General features: G+C 29.7%; 2 protein-coding genes across 7 annotated transcripts; one reads left to right on the top strand and one right to left on the bottom strand.

Annotated features, from left to right (window-relative positions):
- Positions 1-3,390: 3,390 nt before the first annotated feature.
- On the top strand, positions 3,391-20,716 carry LOC108729118 (phospholipase DDHD2). Of its 4 annotated transcripts, none has more exons than XM_018458077.1 (10): positions 3,391-3,474; positions 12,277-12,279; positions 13,030-13,473; positions 14,110-15,293; positions 16,098-16,583; positions 18,277-18,454; positions 18,548-18,969; positions 19,089-19,455; positions 19,675-20,002; positions 20,085-20,716. In XM_018458077.1, the coding sequence occupies exons 1-10, from the start codon at positions 3,459-3,461 to the stop codon at positions 20,341-20,343; spliced, it is 3,687 nt and encodes a 1,228-aa protein (XP_018313579.1). In that variant the 5' UTR covers positions 3,391-3,458; the 3' UTR covers positions 20,344-20,716. The 4 variants fall into 4 exon arrangements, with proteins under 4 accessions (XP_018313579.1, XP_018313578.1, XP_018313576.1 ...); XM_018458076.1 differs by having other exon boundaries at positions 3,392-3,474; positions 14,110-15,890; positions 18,304-18,454; XM_018458074.1 differs by having other exon boundaries at positions 3,392-3,474; positions 14,110-15,890.
- On the bottom strand, positions 3,859-9,422 carry LOC108729119 (uncharacterized). 3 transcript variants are annotated; one of them, XM_018458081.1, is made up of 7 exons: positions 9,308-9,422; positions 8,206-8,421; positions 6,417-6,505; positions 6,065-6,328; positions 5,615-5,946; positions 4,399-4,682; positions 3,859-4,301 (listed from the first exon to the last, which is right to left on the bottom strand). In XM_018458081.1, exons 2-7 carry the CDS (start codon positions 8,303-8,305, stop codon positions 3,937-3,939), a joined length of 1,434 nt encoding a protein of 477 aa, XP_018313583.1. In that variant the 5' UTR covers positions 8,306-8,421; positions 9,308-9,422; the 3' UTR covers positions 3,859-3,936. The 3 variants fall into 3 exon arrangements, with proteins under 3 accessions (XP_018313583.1, XP_018313582.1, XP_018313581.1); XM_018458080.1 differs by having other exon boundaries at positions 9,304-9,364; XM_018458079.1 differs by lacking the exon at positions 9,308-9,422 and having other exon boundaries at positions 8,206-8,477.
- Positions 20,717-20,753: the final 37 nt, after the last annotated feature.

The following is a 20,753-nucleotide window of genomic DNA, read 5'->3' as shown; positions in this document are numbered from 1 at the left end:
CGGACAATCCGATCATTAATGATCGGAAAAAGCCTGGATATTTTTCTCAGTGTATATATAATGTCTGTAAAATTTTTTATACACATCATTAAAAAATTATTTTTAAATGAAATTAATATGCATAAAAGTAATGATAAATTATTAAAAAAAATTGTTTTGTAAACTGCTTTAAAGAATAATAAATAAATTTACACACTGTATTTTCTACGCGAATCATACTTAAAAGACGATCAAAGATTAACCTGTTGATAAACTCGGATCATTAGGGAGAGCATGCACAAAGGGTTAAAGTTTCGCTTAGCACATATAAGGGACAAGCAAATCTTTAGTATTTGTATCACATGCTACTAATTACGCCACGCTTTGAAGTTTTAATGCCTTCATCTTTGCGTAAGCTCTTGCCAAAAAGGATTAAATCGGAAATCGGATTCTGGTGTTTAATCTTTCGCAATATGAGCCTATGGAAGTCAAAGCACGTTGATTAAAATAATTCTCGATTAATGAGGACCTATACAATAGAGACATAACTAACATTTTGACATATTATCGAATATATTAGATGGAAGTATAAGACTGCAACTATTAAAAGTTCTTCATATATGAGTTATACTGTATTTTCACAGTTTTTTCTTAATTGCTTTTATGTCATCGAAATTATATACAAATCTAATTATTTTTCTAATATTATAGATGTAATTACCACATCTGTATTTAATAAAGAAATGAGATAACTAATTGTAAGTCGAATATAAATTAGGTATCCAATATGTTTCAAAGTAAATAATGATGCTTCTTACGTAATTCAAAATATTATAAAACATTTTATAGTTATACAAGATGTTTCAAATAACATATTATAGTATAATAAGTATAATTATAATAATAATACAATATAATCACCTTCTTGCAAACAATATAATTTTTGCAAATAATATTGGTATAATAATATAATGTAATCAGAATAGTTATTTATCTCTCTTAATACATTTTCTATATAGACACAAACATTATTATTTTTATAAAAAAAATCATTTTAAAGTATCATGTAATTATTATATAAAGTAGTTTTTAAAAGATATTATAATTTATTTAATTGTTTGTATATAAATTATTAATTCTAAATTTGTAAAAAATAGAAATTTTTGATTTAATGTTTTTTAATGAGAGGAAATTAACGTTATTATAAACGAAAAATTGTGAGTAAAATGATTATATTCTTCAAGTGTAGATATTGAAAGCTAAAGTTTTCTTCAAGACTAACTACCGATGAAATAGAGATGTAATTATCAATGGTTGATAAGTTCTATCTATTTAGCTACGTTTAATAAATTTTTAATGATATATTGCTTTGAGTGATTTTAGCTACATATGTATATAATCGATAGAAAATATTAAAGATATTATTTAGAAATTATTTTCTAAAAATTTAGTATTATTTTATATTAATATTTATAAATTTAGCGGTTGGCAATTACATAAGTTTTGTAGTAAAAATATTGTATTTTTATAAATGATTATGTAACTTTTTAATAATTACAATATTTCAGTTTCATGTTTTTAATATTATATTATATTTTAATATTATACTTATTACCATGAAAATAAGGAATGACTAAAGAGTTATTACAATAATTGTTGTAATAGGAATTGTTGAATTTTGGACAAATTGAAGGGTAATTATAAACATTAAAACATGGCATACTTTTTGTATTAACTATTAACATATAAAATTTTTATTGTATTTCATTTATAATGAAAGCATCACAAAATTTGAAGAATTTATAAAGAATTTTTTAAATATTGTAATATAAAATAATTTTATTTACTCTTGTGTGTAAACACATTAACCCTAGACTTTAGAGTAAAGTACGTTCTCACTTGTTTAATGGGGTGATTACAACATGGTTTAACTAATCAGATCACCTTTTCCATTTCACTCGTGCACATTCCCCTTTCTTTAGGTCCATATTCTATATATCCTTTCGATAACGCGATGTGTCGGTATTGTTACATTTATCGTTGCGCAATTTTTTCGGTAAAGAGCTGCGCAACAAAAATATAATACCGACACATCAGTAAGGGGTACAGAATATGAGCACAGAATTAAAAATAACTATTTCCCTTCAGTTATTTCTCTTTCTCCTATAATATAAAGTATAAAGAATAGTCAGTAAAGCCATGAGTAAATCTAAATCGTAATATTGCGAAGCGCGAAAATTCATTAATAGAAAAAAAGACAACGTGCAAAATGAATCGTTTGATGAAATTTATTTAAATAACAAAATTGTACGTAAATAAAAATAATAAATAAATAAATAAGAAGCTATAATTAATAATCACACACACATAACATGAAAAGATGTAGATAAAAAAGAAGGAATTATCCACTGAGTTTTCAGATAATTTCTGTAAATAAAATTAATGTTTGAAATGGTCAGTAAAATGAATTTATTTGATTGCATAGGTAGGTAGAAGATTATTGTAAAATAAACTTATTCCACGCAAGCAACTAAAAATTATTATTATTATTATTATTAATATCAAATCTGATTAAAGCAATATTAAATACTTTTTAAATTATTTATGTTTATTGTTTGATAAGGGTTTATTTTCAATAGTATTAAATTGAACAATATATACTATATTCCTTTTCTTTTGTTTTGTGGAAATATCGCCGATTTTAGCGCCATCTTTGATACATGTTCAAGTCATAATACCAATATAAAATTGGGACGCACGAAACTTCCTATGTCGATGATGTCTCGAGAAAGTTACGTTCCATAAGCGCATGGAACAGGCGCAACGTACTCACTGTCAAATTACTGCGACAGGCACATGTGCTTACGTGGATAAGTCGTGCAAGTTTGTATTTCGTAGAAGAATTTGAAAAAACAGTTCACGTGCTTGTTTTATTGTAAAGGGTAAATACCCTCTAATGTCAGTGCAAACCGCGTTTGCTTCGACATCGCAGTGAACATGAACGACATGTCGCGGAAAATGAAAAATCCATTATTGTCCGCTGCTGGTCCGGACTTTCCCTTCGATAATTATGCGGAAAACACATTGCTGGTGCCAGTCACACCTGCGACACCAGCTGTGTGGGCGGGGCTCAGCAGTCTGAAAATTTAGCGTATTATTCAATCTGATGGTATAGCTTCAGAGAATTAGTTAGTGGTCGAAACAAAATTCAAAAGGGAGCAGCCTCTGCTCCGTTTATTCCACTTCGATGTGTTTAACTTCTTCAGCATCACACCTCTGTCATGTATGGTCATGTACTGGACTACTGGAATGCATTCGTAGGCTAACATCTGTATTCAGTCATCTTTTACTCTGTCGGCATTACAGTGAAAAAGGCCGTGTGATGAAAGTCCCTGACTCCAGCGTGGAACGTTCACATTTATCTAGGCCAACCTAGACAGTTTTTATAAAGTTTATAAAATATATGCACAGAAGTCACAATGACGCAACAGGCATGTAAGATGATTTCTTTGCGTGTGCGTTTTTGCGACGTGCTTTTAACTGTAATAGATAGAGGTTTTAAATCATAAAAGTTTTTCCAAACAGAATTGCATGGATGGACTTGCAAGAGCAAAGTGTATATTGCATTCATACTGAAAAATCCATCAAACAGGTGTCTAGTGTAGAAAATATGTTATGTTCTTTAATAATTAATTGAGTGATTTGACTGGAAATAGAGGAAGTGCTAAGTTTTTCGTATCTTGTGAGTTTAATTTATATATGTGGACGTATATAGATAAATCATATGCATTACTCCATCATGCTTATGGTATCAATTTGATTTACACACACAACATAGGAATTAATTAAATACTTTATTTATATACACTCTGAATAATATTTTCGAAGTTTCATTTACAGTTTTTATGATATAATTGATCATGATAACGATATTACAGTTGATTCTTATAAGTATTGTTAGAAACTGGTTCTTTCGGTTCGAGCAGGCTGTGATCTAGAGCCATATCTTTTTGTGTAAGGTAGATCATGACTATTCCTTTTACGAACACAATACACTATTGCAATAATGACACATACTATAAGTAAAAGAAGTAATAGCGCACCGAGTACGACAGCTGCTATTTCTCCTTGTGATAGATTGTCCCACGCTGTTACATCAATATTACGAGTGTACTGATTTTCCGATATATCTATCGCTGTAATTGTAGCTGTTGGTGTACAGCAAGTAGATAAGTAGTAAAATGTAACTCGATCTTTTGTGCCACTTATATATTTAGTGCGTGGGTATAACCCATTTGGTATTGCTATTACACTTTTTAAACCTGTATAAAAAAAAGAAAGTGATTCGATTATACAACAGTTTTTATTATTATCATTTATATACACACTATATACACTATTACATAATTTATTAATTACCTGAATCATTATCTTGGACAGTAATATCAGCACTCCAAAATGTTTTTTCGCAACGATCTTTGTCCAGTTTACCGGCACAGTTGCTATTGAACCAATATTCAATTGTTGGTTTTACATTGTCAATGTTTTTCGAAAGCTCATTGTAAACAAAAACCTGTACTGATTTCTCCAATATTTCAGTACCAACGATAAATAGTGTAAGCGTATTGACAGTTTCTTGGGTTCCCGTTGGTACAAGAATATCTACAGCTACCTGATCTGTCTGTCCCGGATACAACCACATACTGTTGGATACAAATTTATAAAGATAACAAATTTTTAGAAAAAATAGATATATTCGTCAGATACAAAGTTTTACTTCACACACACATAAGCTGTATTAAACATTTAATGTTTCAATATAATTATGCTCTATGATTGTGATAAATTTTTAAAATATTGATTTTACTGCTAACATCACAGTAAATAGTGATATTAGCCTTTTATTTGAAATGTCTTTAATTAATGTATATAAAGATATTGCTGTATAATAAATGAGATGTTTTTATAACCTTTAATTCTTACTAAAATGATTAACTATCAATATATTTAAATAAAAGTGAATAACACAACAAGATGTGTGTTCACGTGGATGGTTCTAGAAACTCTTTGTATAAAAAGTAAATAAACAATATTTATATATGGTTATATCTGGGACTAAGGCTAGTATTCATAGTCGGTTCTTATTTCAAGATCATCTTAAATAATGTCTTAAGACGCTAATGCGGCCCTCTGATTCGTGACACCTCAAGACTGAACTTAAGACGATCTTAAATATAAAAATTGACTATGAATACCGACCTGTTGTTTGTCGTTGCTGAAATGTTGAGGTTACTTGGTAGTGTAATGTAGCAGTTACATAAATACGCGCATTTTTATTCAACAATCTCACGGTAAAGAGAAACCTAAGTAAGAATCAAAATTAAAAGTGCTATTTAATTAATCATAAATTAATATTTACTTGTAAATATTTATGACTAATATTATAAATAATTGTTCACTGTAAATACCACATTTGTCTTTTTTTTTTTTTCATTGACTTATATACACTGTAATTTACCAGTTTGATTCATCGACTTTTATAGTTTCCTTTAAAATTTCTAAAAGAAACTAATCTTTATTTTATTAATTACTTTAAATAATTTTTGAATTATTTTAATTAAAGTAATTTACTTACTATACTGGTTGAATATTATAAATTCTAAATGGGGAGCTTCTCGCTCGAATTGCATATCTAACTGGAAGGACGCAGTTATTTGTCGCATCAAAAATCACTCTATGTGTTGTTCCTGGTGTAGCAATCAGTTTGCTGTTTGCATTCACATCTAACAGTAGCTTTCTTCTTTCGAAAGAATTCTCATTAATTTGCGTTGAAAGTTTCTGGCTTTGGTCACTATCCATTTGCATCGATACGATCTCCCCCCCACCAGGTGATTTCATCTTTGCATCAATATCTTCATTTAATGATGCGATTTCCGACGATCGCGCTTGAATTTTCTGCTGTTGCTCCTGCAAAGTGTAAAATCTTATTTATTATAAAATTTTAATAAACAGTTAATAAGAAAGTCAGTACTATAAATTCATAAAAAATATTCATAGTCTCAATAAAAATATATTCTTTAAATACCTTGATATTTGAGAAATTTGATAAAATCTTAAATTCACCATAACTTATCAAAGAATTGTTACGTAGTACGAAATGATTAATATTATTTTTATCAATTCCTGCAGTAGATTCACGCTTGGAGAGTGATATATCAGAAAAATTATCTGTTATTTCATCATTATTTCTTCTTGGGTCCATAATTTCTGCTGATCTCTCAAATTTTCGCTTTTTATTTATAATAGAATTTGGTAAATTATATATATTGGCAGCGTTCTTGTTAGTTTCCTATAAAATAATTTAATGATTAAAAATATTTTAATAATATATGCATATTATATAAAATAATGTAATTGATCAATTTTATTTAACTTACTTCAATTACAGTTGATGTTTTGGCTCGTGTGATATGTATTTTATCTAATATCTCATTTAGAGAGAAAAAATCCTTTTTTTTATTAACCTCTAGAGAGAAAAAGAGAAGAAGGAAATAAATATAAATTTCCAGTAATATATATTTTAATATGTCATAGCATATTATTTTATTTTTTTATATTCTATCACATAAAGGATATATGTATACATTATATATGTATAATTAATTCTTAAAATTTTGGTTTGTCAAACAGCACAGGTAATATTATTCCACAAGGTTTTTCAATTTCATTATTCACATTATTCAGAAGCGTATATAAAATTTCTGATTGCAAAGACTTTAAATTTCTATGCCACTAAAACTGAAAATAATAGATTTTTATTACGCTGGAATATAATCATATATTTATCAAAAATATAAAAAGCAAAGAGTAATTTAAAAAAAATGAAATCACAAAGTTATTGTAACTGCAGACAGAACGAAAATCCATGTAAAAGAAATAAATACTTAAAAAAATTAATAATATGGACCATTTTTTAAATTACTTTAACTAAAATGCATGATAAGAAAAACAGGTATACTACAGGCAGATCGATTAGAAATAGAATTGTAGATAATAATAGTTTTGGCATCGTTTAGAGAAACTTAATAGTCGTAAGAGAGTAGTTATTTGAATCTCTGTCCCAAGAAATATTTGATTACACATTTCTTTGTAATTGGAAGTATTCATTTTTCCTAGCCAGTTTTATCTTGCATATTATGATGAGAAAAAAAACAAGGAATTTTTCTAGCTTACTTCTTGTGCGAATTAATGAGCATCAGAGTAAATCAAGTAAACATAAAAGAGAAAGAGAGAGAGAGAGAGAGATGTGGCCAAAGGGCAATCAGTGAATTGCACAATCTCGCGTATCCGCGAGCCAGAAGTTAACGGATTGGTAGTTGTCAGGCGGCTGCCGTGTTAAGAGGAAGTTGGAAGTTGCATAAGAGTGCACGAATACATCTCGCGCGTTTTGCCGACTGTTAGGTCGCGGTTTATTTGAGCGAAGATAAGAGTGAGTGATTTCCCTTTTATTGTTACGAGAAAATGAAAGCATTGTATGATATGTGATTCATATATATATATAATAATATATAAATATCCGATCATAGTGCATAACTGGTGATAAAGCTGCGACGTATATTCCTTTTGACGTATCCATGATTCTACATTTATTTCTTCCACTTAAATCACAATTGTTTCTGCATTATAAAATTTACTTTATTTTATATTTGCAATAATATAATGTTATAATTTCGATTTATTTTCCATACTGAAATAGTATTATATTCTTCAAAGTTGTTATATTGTATTCGACAAATTTTTGTTGAAACTATTATATCCGTGTAAACTTTATGTTTATAGACAGCTCAATAATACCTCCAAATTATCATAATGTTATTTTAAGATTTATTTGGTTATTTTATATATATATATATAATAAAAGATTATAAAATAAAAGATAAAGTGTGACATCTTGTAATGTACAATACAGTTAATTATTTTATATCAGGAGCTTCATGATTGAAGCTTCATGAATCAATATCAGTACATATATGTACGTCTAAATGTCAGCAGAATATCTGTGCAGCAATTCATGTTGGGGATTTATATGGCATTCTATAAATATAAAAATAAATGCGAGTAATATTTTAAATATATTTTTTTATAATGCATTTATATATAAAAAATAGCTTTTATTTTTTTGTACGCTGTTGCATGATTAACACCACAGATTGAAATTTTGCTTACCACTTATAGAATTAATGTTGATAATATCACCTCTCATGTTATTTTTCTTATTTGCTCCATAATAAGCAATTACGTCCATGTTGTACTTTGAATTTTCCATCCCCGTTAGCTTCACGCACAATCTATCCGGAAGGTTGCGCGCGCCGATAGCCACCCCTTTCGTGTCATATATACTTGCCAATGATATTACTATTTCTGGTCTCTGTATCGTTTTGTCTGTTAAAGTGCATGTTGGAAGTGAAAATTTGTCTTGAATTAAACATTGCATTGGTTTTGAGGGTAAGACAAATTGTTTGCCATAAAAGAATTAGAATTCCAATATTCTGTTCTTTTGCATCGTTTGGAACTTATTTATTGATTGTAAGAGTTGTGTGTGAAGTATACTGTGTAAAATATACTGTGGTTAAAATTAGAAAAATCTTATAAATAGATAAAAATGCAAAAAACTAATTCTTGTATGACGTAATTATTAGTGTGATACAATGAATACATAGAAAGTAACCACCAGATCGATTCTGCCCTTGATGTAGAGAGGTTAAACGAAACCGGATATACGACAATTCTATATATGATTTACTGCCTCTAATAACAGGAAAAAAGCTCATATAAATGACAGAAACATCACATGTGATAATTTGATACAATCTGCAATCTGTTTCGTATTGTAAAATAATTTTTTTTTATATAACAAGTACTTTTTTAAGTACAAGGGGTTATAATATAAAATGTTTCAAATTTATTTTCATATATTAATAAGAATAATAAGAATACATTTAGTATTTTTACGTTATATTAATTAATTTAGTTATCATGTACTATGAAAAATTATATTTTTTTATCTATGTATACGTCGCGTCGTAACTATCGCTATAGATATGTTCAGAAACATATTAAACGTGATATTCGCTTTCGATCATTACTTTATTTATTTATTGCGACTTTACAGGTATCTTAAACGTTCGAATGTCAAAATATGAGAAACTGAGCATATCATATATAAAATTAGTCGTTAAATCTTGTTTGCAGAAAATAGTTTGGGTAGAAATATTTTTAAATAAAACAGATTCTTGTTATATTTAAAAGTAAATGAAGAATTACTCACTATTACTAGCTATTGTCAAAACTGCACGCGTAAGATTTCCCAAAATGTTGATTGCAATTCCGGTTACATTGGCATTAGTTTGAAAATTCGTTTCGGTATATCCACTCAAATTAATTTTGTGTTCTAATTTTTTCTAAGATATATATATTTTATTAATTATTTTTTTCTTTTTTCATACGGACATATTAATTTTAGTCTTACCAAAAATTCTGGGATATTTGTAAAACAATTTTTAAATATCTCAATGTTTTGTCGATTAAATTTTGCTTTCGAGTAAAATTCATTGTTTTTTATAACTAAATTTCTTTCCATGTTTACGATGTCACAGTTCAAATTAAGATAGATCTACAAATGTTAAATATGTAATAATATATTTATCGAGATTTTCACGGTTTTTACAAAATTAACTTACTTGGCAATAATCAAAGATTGTTGAACTTTTATTATCGATAGATAAATGTTTTAATATCTTGAAATTTAAATTATTTTCTATTGAAAAATAATCTGAAATGATATATAAAATAATTATATACAGCTTGCTTACAATATTATTTTTATAATTTGTGTTAGATCTATTTTATACGTACGAAATATTTATTTAAATATAATAAAACTGAAAAATATTCGATTTAATATTGTCGTTAATTTTCTGTTCATGATTTAATATAAGGAAAATACACAATATTCGAATAATTGAATAAATAATGAATATGAATATACGAGTTTGAATATATCTTTCTGTATTCATCAAGAAATGAATAAATATTTCTCATTCGATTCAAAGAAATATTTTTGTGAATATAATTATGAATATTTCCGATTTCGCATTCACATCTACTTTGCATTATCTGTACATAGTTTACAAGCATAAAATCTGTAAAAATAGTTTAGATGGACAAATAGAATGTATTATCTTTTAAAATATTCTTTTTAATTTCTAAATTTTTGCCCCATCACTGAGTATTATAAATGAAAATAAATACTATTCATTTTTCTTTCGTTATAGAATCATCAAAGTGTTGACTAAAGACACCGGTTGTTTATTGAAGTTTTCTTTTTTTACATTATATCTTGTTTGAATATTTTGAATAAATATGAATACTCATAAAATAATTATTTTTTCATGAATAAATGTTTTTGGAAACTCACAGTTTTGAATGAATTTACGAATACATTTTTCAATTTTTAAATAAATATAATTTCTAGCTCAATTACAAATTTTTGTATTCATCGAGAACACTAGTTCATGTTTTTTAAAAAGCATTATATATCTCATATACATTACTTTTTTAATAAAATATCTTACACTGTTAAATCTATAGTGTCAAATTTAACCTAACATGAGTCGTCACTGCTCTTACTAGATATATCATTATTTTTTACCAAAACGATAATTAAATTTGACTTTATATCGTGTCAATTTGACACTACATAGTATCAAATTGACACTGTATAGTATCGAATGTAACCATTGTTTTAGTATAAAATAACGATATGATTGAATAGGAGCAGTGGTGACTAACGTTAAGTTAAATTTGATACTATAGATTTAACAGTGTACATAAGATGAGTAAGCATACTTCAATATATTGATGATCATATCTCTTAGCTTATAAATTGACTTTTTAAATCGATATCCAGAGAATATATAGTTATTCAATATATGTCTTATAATAAGGTATTGATTGATGTTATTAATGTACGTCATATTATTCATAGCCTTATCTCGAAAATTTCAGATAATTTTTAATTATGCGTCATCAATTATCATTATATGCAGTTAGAACTTAGTAATTATCAATATCAGCACAATTCGTATCATTTACTTACGTCAATATTTAATCGAACATGATAAACAATGTCGACAACAATGATAATTTAAAAAAAGTTCATTTATGTTAGATTGCACTATATTATTCATGTTATATGAAAATTATTACCATCTCCATTCTGATTGGCAAATGATAAAATAAGTTTAATATCTTCAAAACCTTTGCTAATTCCCAATTGTTGCATACAGTACCTTTTAACAGAAATATTTTTTACGGTTATTTTAGAAAAATATTGATTTCTTAGAAATACTATTTTTTAAATATGATTTTCTATTTGCGTTTATATATTACAAATGTATCCGCAAGCGAATAAAACAGGATAAAAATTATATTGAAATGTTTACTATTATTCTTACATAAATATTTTTATTATATGAATTAATAACAAACCTAGAACATTTTGTTTTTTTAAAGTCGTTGAAAATCCTCGTCTTCATTAATAAATCTTCGATAAACAGAGATTCTCGTGGAAGAGTTTCAGGCTTAGACCAATAATCCTTCAAAGTTATCCCATCTGATCTCGTTTTCATTTCAATTGATCGTTCAGTTCTTGTACCTATCTCAGATATTCTCGCATCCGATTGAGAAGCATTATTAATTGACGGGAAAACTTTAGTGAGCGTTGATCCACCGACTGCATTTTTGCATAGAATATAAGTCACACAGCACGTCACAAAAAGCAGGAACACACGTAATTCCATACCGTGACTGCAACGGAAATCTCGAACGAAAGAGTCGACACAAAAATGTGCGGCATACTTATAAAGTTTCGTTCGCGTAAGTTTACAAAAGGGTAACGTGTCTTCAGTTACATTGACGATAACGTGAACGCAAAAGTAAATTTGGGTGTTAACGCGCGTTGTTGCACAATCGAAGGTGTCTCGTTATGAGCAAACTTTGATATATGATGTTTTGATGAACTTATAAATACTATACGTTGTATTTAATGAATTATTACATTTAATATCTTGATTCTTGCATTTAATATTTTGAACGCTTTGAATCAAGCATTTATTGTAATTGTTAAAGTTATGTGATGTTGATAAAGCAATATCGTTTCTTACCTATTCTTACAAATACAAATAAAAAAATTTTATTGAAGCGTAAATCGCATATGCTTGTATAATTAATTACTAGCATGTGCATGGAGATTAGTATCGAATAAAGCAAGTATGGAAATGTTAACAAACCACTGAAATGAATTTTTTTATGCAACAGACATTATTATAATTATTATAAATTATTCTCACACGTGATGATATGGGTAACTCATAAATATTAAGACATGTGTCATTACAAAAAAATTGGTAATTCAATGTGTATTAAACTGCTGGTAATCAACTACGTAAAAATGTAAGAATAGTCCATGTTGGCTCGTATTATCTTCGTCACTGGTTCTTACGTTCATTGCATCCTGTTCAATATTGACAGTTTGTGAATAATCTGTTGGAGAATTTAGTCGAAAGGGATTTTTTTATGAACACATCGTTATATCTGATTACTTAAGAATTATTAAATGGATGTACTAAGAATTATTAAATGCCGTAGTAACTTTTGAAAATTTTGCTTAAATTTCTAAAAAAATATTTATTTTGTAGAAAATAATGTTAATGTTAAAGCTATATTACATAAATATTTTTGTCATTTCATTTTTAATGTTTTTTTATCTTTGTATAAATATATATTATTGTAAAATGTTTACAGTAGAAGTATGAATTCATTTTAAGTACGCCAAACAAATGTATTAAAAAATTATATTTATTATACAATATTTCTACCATAAGCAACACTTTTAAATGGAAGATACAAAAATATATTAATATAAGATAATATAAAATATTATTATCTGACTTTTTTAGATTAAATAAGTAAGCTGTCATCTTTTTTTAGATACTGAGTTGGACAATTTCATAGGACAAGAGCCAGTCAATATCCAATCTCAATCTCCATTACGAACGAACGAGGATTCTTCCACCAATGTATCTTCTCAGCCAAAAGAATACAAGGATATCGCGAATCAGCCAGGAAAATCTGGATATCTTACATCGATTCTTTCTTCTCTGCCGAATCTGTCGTTATCGATTAAATCCGATTCCTCGGGACCGCAAATAAGTCAGATACCCGAGAACACCAGCGGAACAACGCATGAACCTAATCCTTACATAACGTCGCAAGGATATCATGGTTTTCCGTCGGAAACACCAGGATTCTTAGCAATTAATCCTCAGGATTCTCGAAGTACAAACTTGTCAGGATTTGCTGCTTTTCCTTCTGGTACTGTATCCAATCCTCCTCAGCCGGCAGCTCCACCCAGTATATCTCAACCCGGCTACGGTAAATGCTTGAATTTATGAATAAAAATTTATAATTATAATAATAAAACTTTAATAAATATTAATACAATTTTCTTTATAACAAATTTTAAATATTTACTATTTATACATATGTAATTTGATAGACATAACATAATGCAATTCTAATAACAAATTCTATTGGATACACTCAATGCGCATTGGTGCACATTAAAGCCGTTATACACAAATTAATATAAAAATGTGTTTAATATAAAGGCGGATTAAATCATGAAATCCTCAATACATTTTATTGTACGGTTAAGTAAAATCTGTATTTTATAATTCGATATATTGGCATTTTACAGATTAAATTAGTGTATAACGACTTTAATATGCACTAGTGCGTCCAATTGAATTCGCTATAAGAACTTCAAGATTAATTTTAATTTTAATTTATTTTTACATGTTGTTTATATATGTATATTTAATGAATTTTTATTGAATATATTATTTATTGTCCCAGCAAATACAAAGTTATATGTAGCGTACTTGTTAGTTATAATTTTCTAGTCAACAATATAATTGTAATATAATACACTAACAGGTACGTTACATGTAACTTTCTGTTTGCTGGAGAGCATATCTAATCAGAAACAATTATTATTTCTTGTTAAAGCGCCCGTTTCTTATCGACTTGGTAATCAACGCCGCTTAAAGTATGCACCACCGCCTGATCTAACGTCTAACACTGCAAAGCCATATCCAAATCCAGCATTACAGACGTTCTTGTCGACTCAAAATGTTTCTGCACCACCAACTATTTTGAATCCATATGAATCGGAGGGATTGGCGCAGGGTAACAATTCTAGCGTACAACAGACTAGCTGTTTGCCCGAACAACTTCCAACGTCTGAGCAGCTATCACGAAATAGCTCTCTCCACAGCTCGTTTCGTTCCAGTCCAATCGGAACGCAGTATAATTCATCTGTAACATCTACAAATCAGAATCCATTTTTTGAAAGTTCTTCCCTGTCTGCGCAATTTCCTTCGTCGTTGTCTAGACCGATACCTACACGGGTATTAGAGCCTACAACGCCACAGAACACTCCGGCGAACATTTCTTTTCCTGGTTTTGCTCCTTACGTAAACCAGGATCTACCGCCAACATCTAATTCCGACAAAGAGGTAGCTGTGATTAAGAACTCTAATCAGCTAAATTCACCGCCGGAATTTTCGAAAGGTAGCACTCTCAAGACGACCATAGAATCTACATATAAACCGACATTAATATCGGGGGAAACCGATGCGACATTCACACCAATATCAGCAGCCAAGGTAACAGAGAAATTAGAACATTTACTTGCGGAACAGCAGGAAAATTCTTCCGTAGCGACTCCCGAAACTCTTACAGAAGTTGACAAAACGTCCAGCGTTACTACTGAATTAACGAAATCTTTCGAATCGCAAAGCGACACGCTAAAGGCTACAAATGAGATAATCAATAAATCACACGAGGCGAAGTTGAATGATGTACAAGAGAAAGCAATTCAATCTGGAAGTGACACATGGAGTGACGTGTTTCTTGGGCAAGAGTCAACGACGCAATCAGTGATCTTCCCGGAAATACACACTGCTGATAACGGTCTGATTGCAATAACTCCCCAATCAGCTAAGTCGAACGCACATCCGCCTCAACAGCATTACCAAGTGCAATCAATATCTATGTCAAGCTCTACCTTTTATACAGATGAGCCCGCAGAACAAAAATCCAGCTTAAATTACGTATCACCTATCCAACTTCCTCAGCAAACTTCTTCTTCCGTCGATTTCTACAACGTATCAAAACCAACGGAACAGTCGGCAAGTGTGTTCTTTGAATCAGCGAAACCAAATCGATTTCCAAGTTTTTCGTCGCAGGAAAGAAATACAAATTCTCCATTTGCACAACCAGTAGTTAATGCAACAAATAATCTGCCGCAAACTCAAGAAAATTCCGCGTTTAGTTCTAAAGCGACCGATTCCACAGCTGATGTACCATTTTGGAATGTCGATCAAGCTTCTCAATCGCAGGTGTTAAGCGCTGCATCCGCCCAGCCGACATATACAACGTCTAACCAACCGGTATACACTGCTCCCATTCAACAACCAGCATTCTATAATCCTGCCCAATTTGCGAATGAACCTCCTAAGCAACCGATTTTTCCACATTCATACGACCAACGTTCTTCTCAACAACAATCATTTCAAAATCCGTCGTTTTACGGAAGTAACACTGGACTGCAGCAATCCTACGCTATTGCTGAAAATAATACCGCTTATTCTTCGCCCTCTGTATCGATGATAACATCAGTACCTGAACCAACGGGATCAGCCACACTTAGTCCTGTTCAAATGTCGATTAATTCGCCAACCAATCGCACCACACCAGATACCGTTTCACCAAGTTTTCAAAATTGGGTAAGGATATCACAATTTAAGTTTTTATTTTATTTATAAAATTAAACAAAAATATTCCAAAAATTTGTCATTAATGCCAATTATTAATAATTAATAACACTAGTTTACAGCAAAAAATTACTTTGGACCGGACTACTGATTTATTTATTTTTAATTATCCAAAACATAACAGTGAGTGATTACACAGAGAATATTAATATTTTTTAGGCTTCTGGACCTTCCGACAAACGAATGCAATACAGACCGGTATATCATCATTGGTTTTACCGTAAGGAAGTGGAGAATAAAACGTTATGGCTACCATTCTCCATGCAGGACAGCTTAAAGCTAGAAGAAGTTCATAATTCAAGCGATATCACGCCCGAAACTACTGTAGCTACTGATGGCGGTCGCTATGATGTTGATATTTTACGTCGTGAAAGAGCACCTGTCTATTGGACTGGAACATCTAACGAAGTTAGGCGATGTTCTTGGTTTTTCAAGGGAGCAGCTGAACCGAGATATGTTCCTTACAATGAAAGCACTGCTGTCAAACTTGAGGATGAATATAAGTTGGCGTGCCTCTCGAACAACTGGAATCGAAGAATTGAATTAAATAATGGAGAATATATTGTCTTCCATAGCGCTACAGTGCAGGTTCATTACCTACAATCGGCTTCTCCCGATGTGGTAGGATCTTGGGGAAATAACGCTGTAAGTAGATCAATTATATACAGAGTGTATCTAAAATAATGTACACTAATCAGTATATAGTGCTATTCCTAATAAAAAACTGAGTCGAAAAGTCCTTTACCATTTTGCAATTTTCGCAATAGTTAAGGGGATTCTAAAGCCGTCTCTATTACTGATTAAATCATAATTTTTGTATAACAAATACTTTTTTCTCTTTCATAGATTTGAAAATCCTTTTCCAGAATTAAAGTATACACATGAATACGTGTTTGTGAGGTGGAATTCATGCCGAAAACGACAAAAAATTTCGAAATTGAAATCTTAAGAAAAATTTTTGGTCGTTCTCGGCATAAACTCCACTTCGTCAATACGTATTAATGTGTATACTTTAATCCTGGAAAAGGATTTTTGAATCTGTGAAAGAGGAAAAAAATATTTGTTATACAAAAATTACGATTTAGCCGGTAATACAGACGGCTTTAGAATCCCCTTAATAAGATATTAATTCGTATAACAAATCAAACTAACAAAGACTCTTTATAAATCGAAAGAAATTGGAAAGAATAAGGGCAATTGCCCTTATTCTTTCCAATTTCTTTTAAGATATTAATTACTAAAAATCGCTATATATAAATGTTGGTTTTCAATAATTTTTTATTCAAATACTATCAACTTTATAGAAAAACCACTAGAGACAAAAATTGTTAATTTTCTTCTCATAAAGTTATGAGAATTTTTTTAGAATTTTTTCAGAATTTTTTAATATCTTATTTTCTCATATTGGTAAAAATAAGAAAATGCAATACTAAAAAGTTGATAAAAAATTTTGAAAAAATTCTTAGAGTTTTATGAGAAGAAAATAAATGATTTTTGTCTGTTGCAGTTTTTCTGTAAAGTTGATAGTATTTGAGTAAAAAATTATTGAAAACCAATATTCGGCGACTTTTAGTAATTAATATCTTGTTAACTATTGCGAAAATTGCAAAGAGGACTTTTCGACTAAGTTTTTTATTAGGAATAACCCTGTATGATTAGTGTACGTTATTTCAGATACATCCTGTATATAATAAATTAAACATCGAATAAAGTTTGATAATAAATGGAGTGTATAATATTTTGCATAAAATATTGAATTAAAACTTGATTATGAAAGCTTTATTTAGAAAATAAAATAATAAAGAAATTAAATACAGTATCTATATAAGAAATTAAAGTATAATTGTTAAGGTGCTCTTCTAATTTACAGTATAATGTTTAATTGCGCAAATATTATATGACATTATTTTTTCATTATTTCTTTAAACATTTTAATTGCTACAACAAATTGCTATTACAAATTTGTCTTATAATGCAATTTAATACGAAAAATGTTTTGCTTTACAGTTAAGCTTTCAGTTTTGTTAAGTAACACTACATTATACTTTCAATTATATTTAGCTTTATATGTATAACCTTTTGATTTATATATATGTTGTAATTAAAAATAACAGCACACAAAAATATATAATATCATAAATATTCTACTATTTCGCACTTATTTAATTTAATTTTGTAGAGCTTATTTGTTGCTATTTGAAATACTTTTTTATTAATTATTTTATCCTTATCATAATTTATTTTTGTATAAATTACTTTTATTATTTAAAACGTGTAAAGAGTTTTATAATATTGCACGCATGGTTCTGTTTGATATGGTCGATCCTAATTTCTACAGGCTTCAGAGGACAGTGCATATTTACAGGGTTCTGCAAGTAGACCAAAAACTGTTAAAAGAGGAGTCGATGAATTCAATATAGATGAGGGTGAGCCTGAGAAAGTGGATCACCTTCTGTTTCTTGTACACGGTATTGGTAGTGTTTGCGATCTGAAGTTTCGCACTGTAGAAGAAGTTGGTAAGTTGTGAAAAATATAATATTAATTTGAAATAAAATAATTATTATAGTTATTTATAAAACTCAAATTGTAATATTAACGTCATTTTTTAGTTGATGAATTCCGAAGTATATCATTTCAATTGGTGCAGTCACATTATCGTACTGCATGCGAGCAAGGAGTCGTAAATAGAATAGAAGTTTTACCGATCTCCTGGCATACAACGCTTCATTCAGATACGGGAATTGATAAACGACTACAAGCTATCACGTTGGAGAGTATTCCGAAACTGCGACATTTTACTAACGATACTTTACTTGATATACTTTTCTATACTAGTCCTATATATTGTCAAACTATTATGCAAACAGTCGGAAGTGAGCTGAACAGATTGTACTCACTATTCAAAGAAAGAAATCCTACCTTTGATGGAGAAGTATTCTTAGGCGGTCATTCATTAGGTAGTTTGATCATGTTCGATCTATTGTGCCATCAAACACCTGAGAAAGAAGATGAAGATATGGACAATGAGGAAGTGAGTAGTAATAAAAAATATAAATAAAAAAAAGTTTATGTATTTTATTTTCAATTTTATAATTTAAATGCTTTCACATGTTTTATATTTAGGCTCTAAAATATTTATTGCAATTGCAGGAAGGTGACAGTATTGGGCCCATTCAGCCAATGCCTGCAGCTGTCATCAAGAGACGTCTTAGTAGAAAAGTTAGCTATGTAATGGGAGCTGCAGGAACAGGCCAGCCTTATATACATTACCCGCAACTCATTTATCGCCCGCGTGCCTTTTTTGCTCTCGGCAGTCCGATTGGCATGTTCGTAACGGTCCGAGGCATCGATACTCTAGGAGAAAATTTTACTCTGCCTACTTGTCCAGCTTTCTTCAATATCTTTCATCCGTTTGATCCGGTAGCTTATCGAGTAGAGTCCTTAATTAATCCTGAAGCCAGCAATTTCCGACCTATGCTGATACCACATCACAAAGGCAGGAAGAGAATGCATTTAGGTGAGTACTTATTGTTAAAATATGCATGTGACGATTTCTAATAATAAATTATGACCTAGGTTGAACTTACCTATATAGCACAAATTATTTCAGCAAGTAACGTTACAGTAACGTTGCAACGTTTCAGTAATATTGTAATAATATTGCAATCATGCAGCATTGTTGCTGTAAACTTTTGTGTTGTATGGATATGTCCTTACTAATATTTATTATTTACAGAATTAAAGGAGACGATGGCACGTGTCGGAGCAGATTTGAAACAAAAATTAATTGATTCCGTAAGACAAACATGGAACTCTTTCTATCAACTAGCCTTATTTCATAAGCCAGACAACCAAATTCTTGAACGCGAAATTGATAAAGTAGTCGAAGAGCAATTACACAAACCACCAAGCGTACCAGATCAACATAACAACGATGATAATGGTGCCAATTTAAAAATAGGAAAACTTAATGGTGGTCGCAGAATAGATTACGTTCTTCAAGAAGCGCCTTTTGAATATATTAATGAATATATTTTTGCTCTTACAAGTCATATCTGTTACTGGTACGTAGTATACTTCTTATGAGAAACACTTTGCGTTATGTATAATTATATATACAATATACTATTTATAATTTGATTTTAGGGAGTCTGAAGATACTATGCTTTTGATATTGAAAGAAATATATGGGTCTAAAGGTATTCAGACCGACACGCAACTTCCTCAACAATCAATGTCAATTGAGAGAATGTCTCCTTCTCCATCTTTGAATTTAGCATCTGCCTCGTTACCCAGTAAAAGTAATATAGGAACGTCACTTGTTATGGGCGTAGATCCTACAGTGCCTATGTCCAGTAAACCTGTCGGTCCACCACCTAAGACTGGCTTTGTACCGAAATCCTGATCGATGGAATATTTTTCCCATAATTATATGCTACGAGATTAAATTGTATTGGAACAGAAATTAATCTTATTTCTAATTAATATTTAAAAAATGGAGCGATTAGGTTGAAGTTAAAAAAAGTGAAATGCAGAACAATCAAACTTTGTACTTTACAGTGTCTTTCGATTATCTGTAAATTTTAGCACTATTTAATTATATACAAACATCAAATATTAATTGCACAAAATTGGCCTACGTAATCAACTCTTCAAATAAACTTTAGTTTATAGCAAATTAGTTGTTAGGTAGGTAAAGGATGTAAATAATGATTCGATTGATTGGTATGCTGAAATAATCAGTAATTTTTGATTGAAATTTATTATTTGCATATCTGGTGCATATTTGTTTATATTATATTATTGATATTTAGA

This window comes from Mycetomoellerius zeteki, unplaced genomic scaffold (assembly GCF_001594055.1).
Source record: "Mycetomoellerius zeteki isolate Tzet28-1 unplaced genomic scaffold, Tzet1.0 scaffold70, whole genome shotgun sequence".
Taxonomy (NCBI): Eukaryota; Metazoa; Arthropoda; class Insecta; order Hymenoptera; family Formicidae; genus Mycetomoellerius; species Mycetomoellerius zeteki.
The sequence above is the reverse complement of the archived record's forward strand: the minus strand, read 5'-3'. Positions and strand labels throughout refer to the sequence as shown.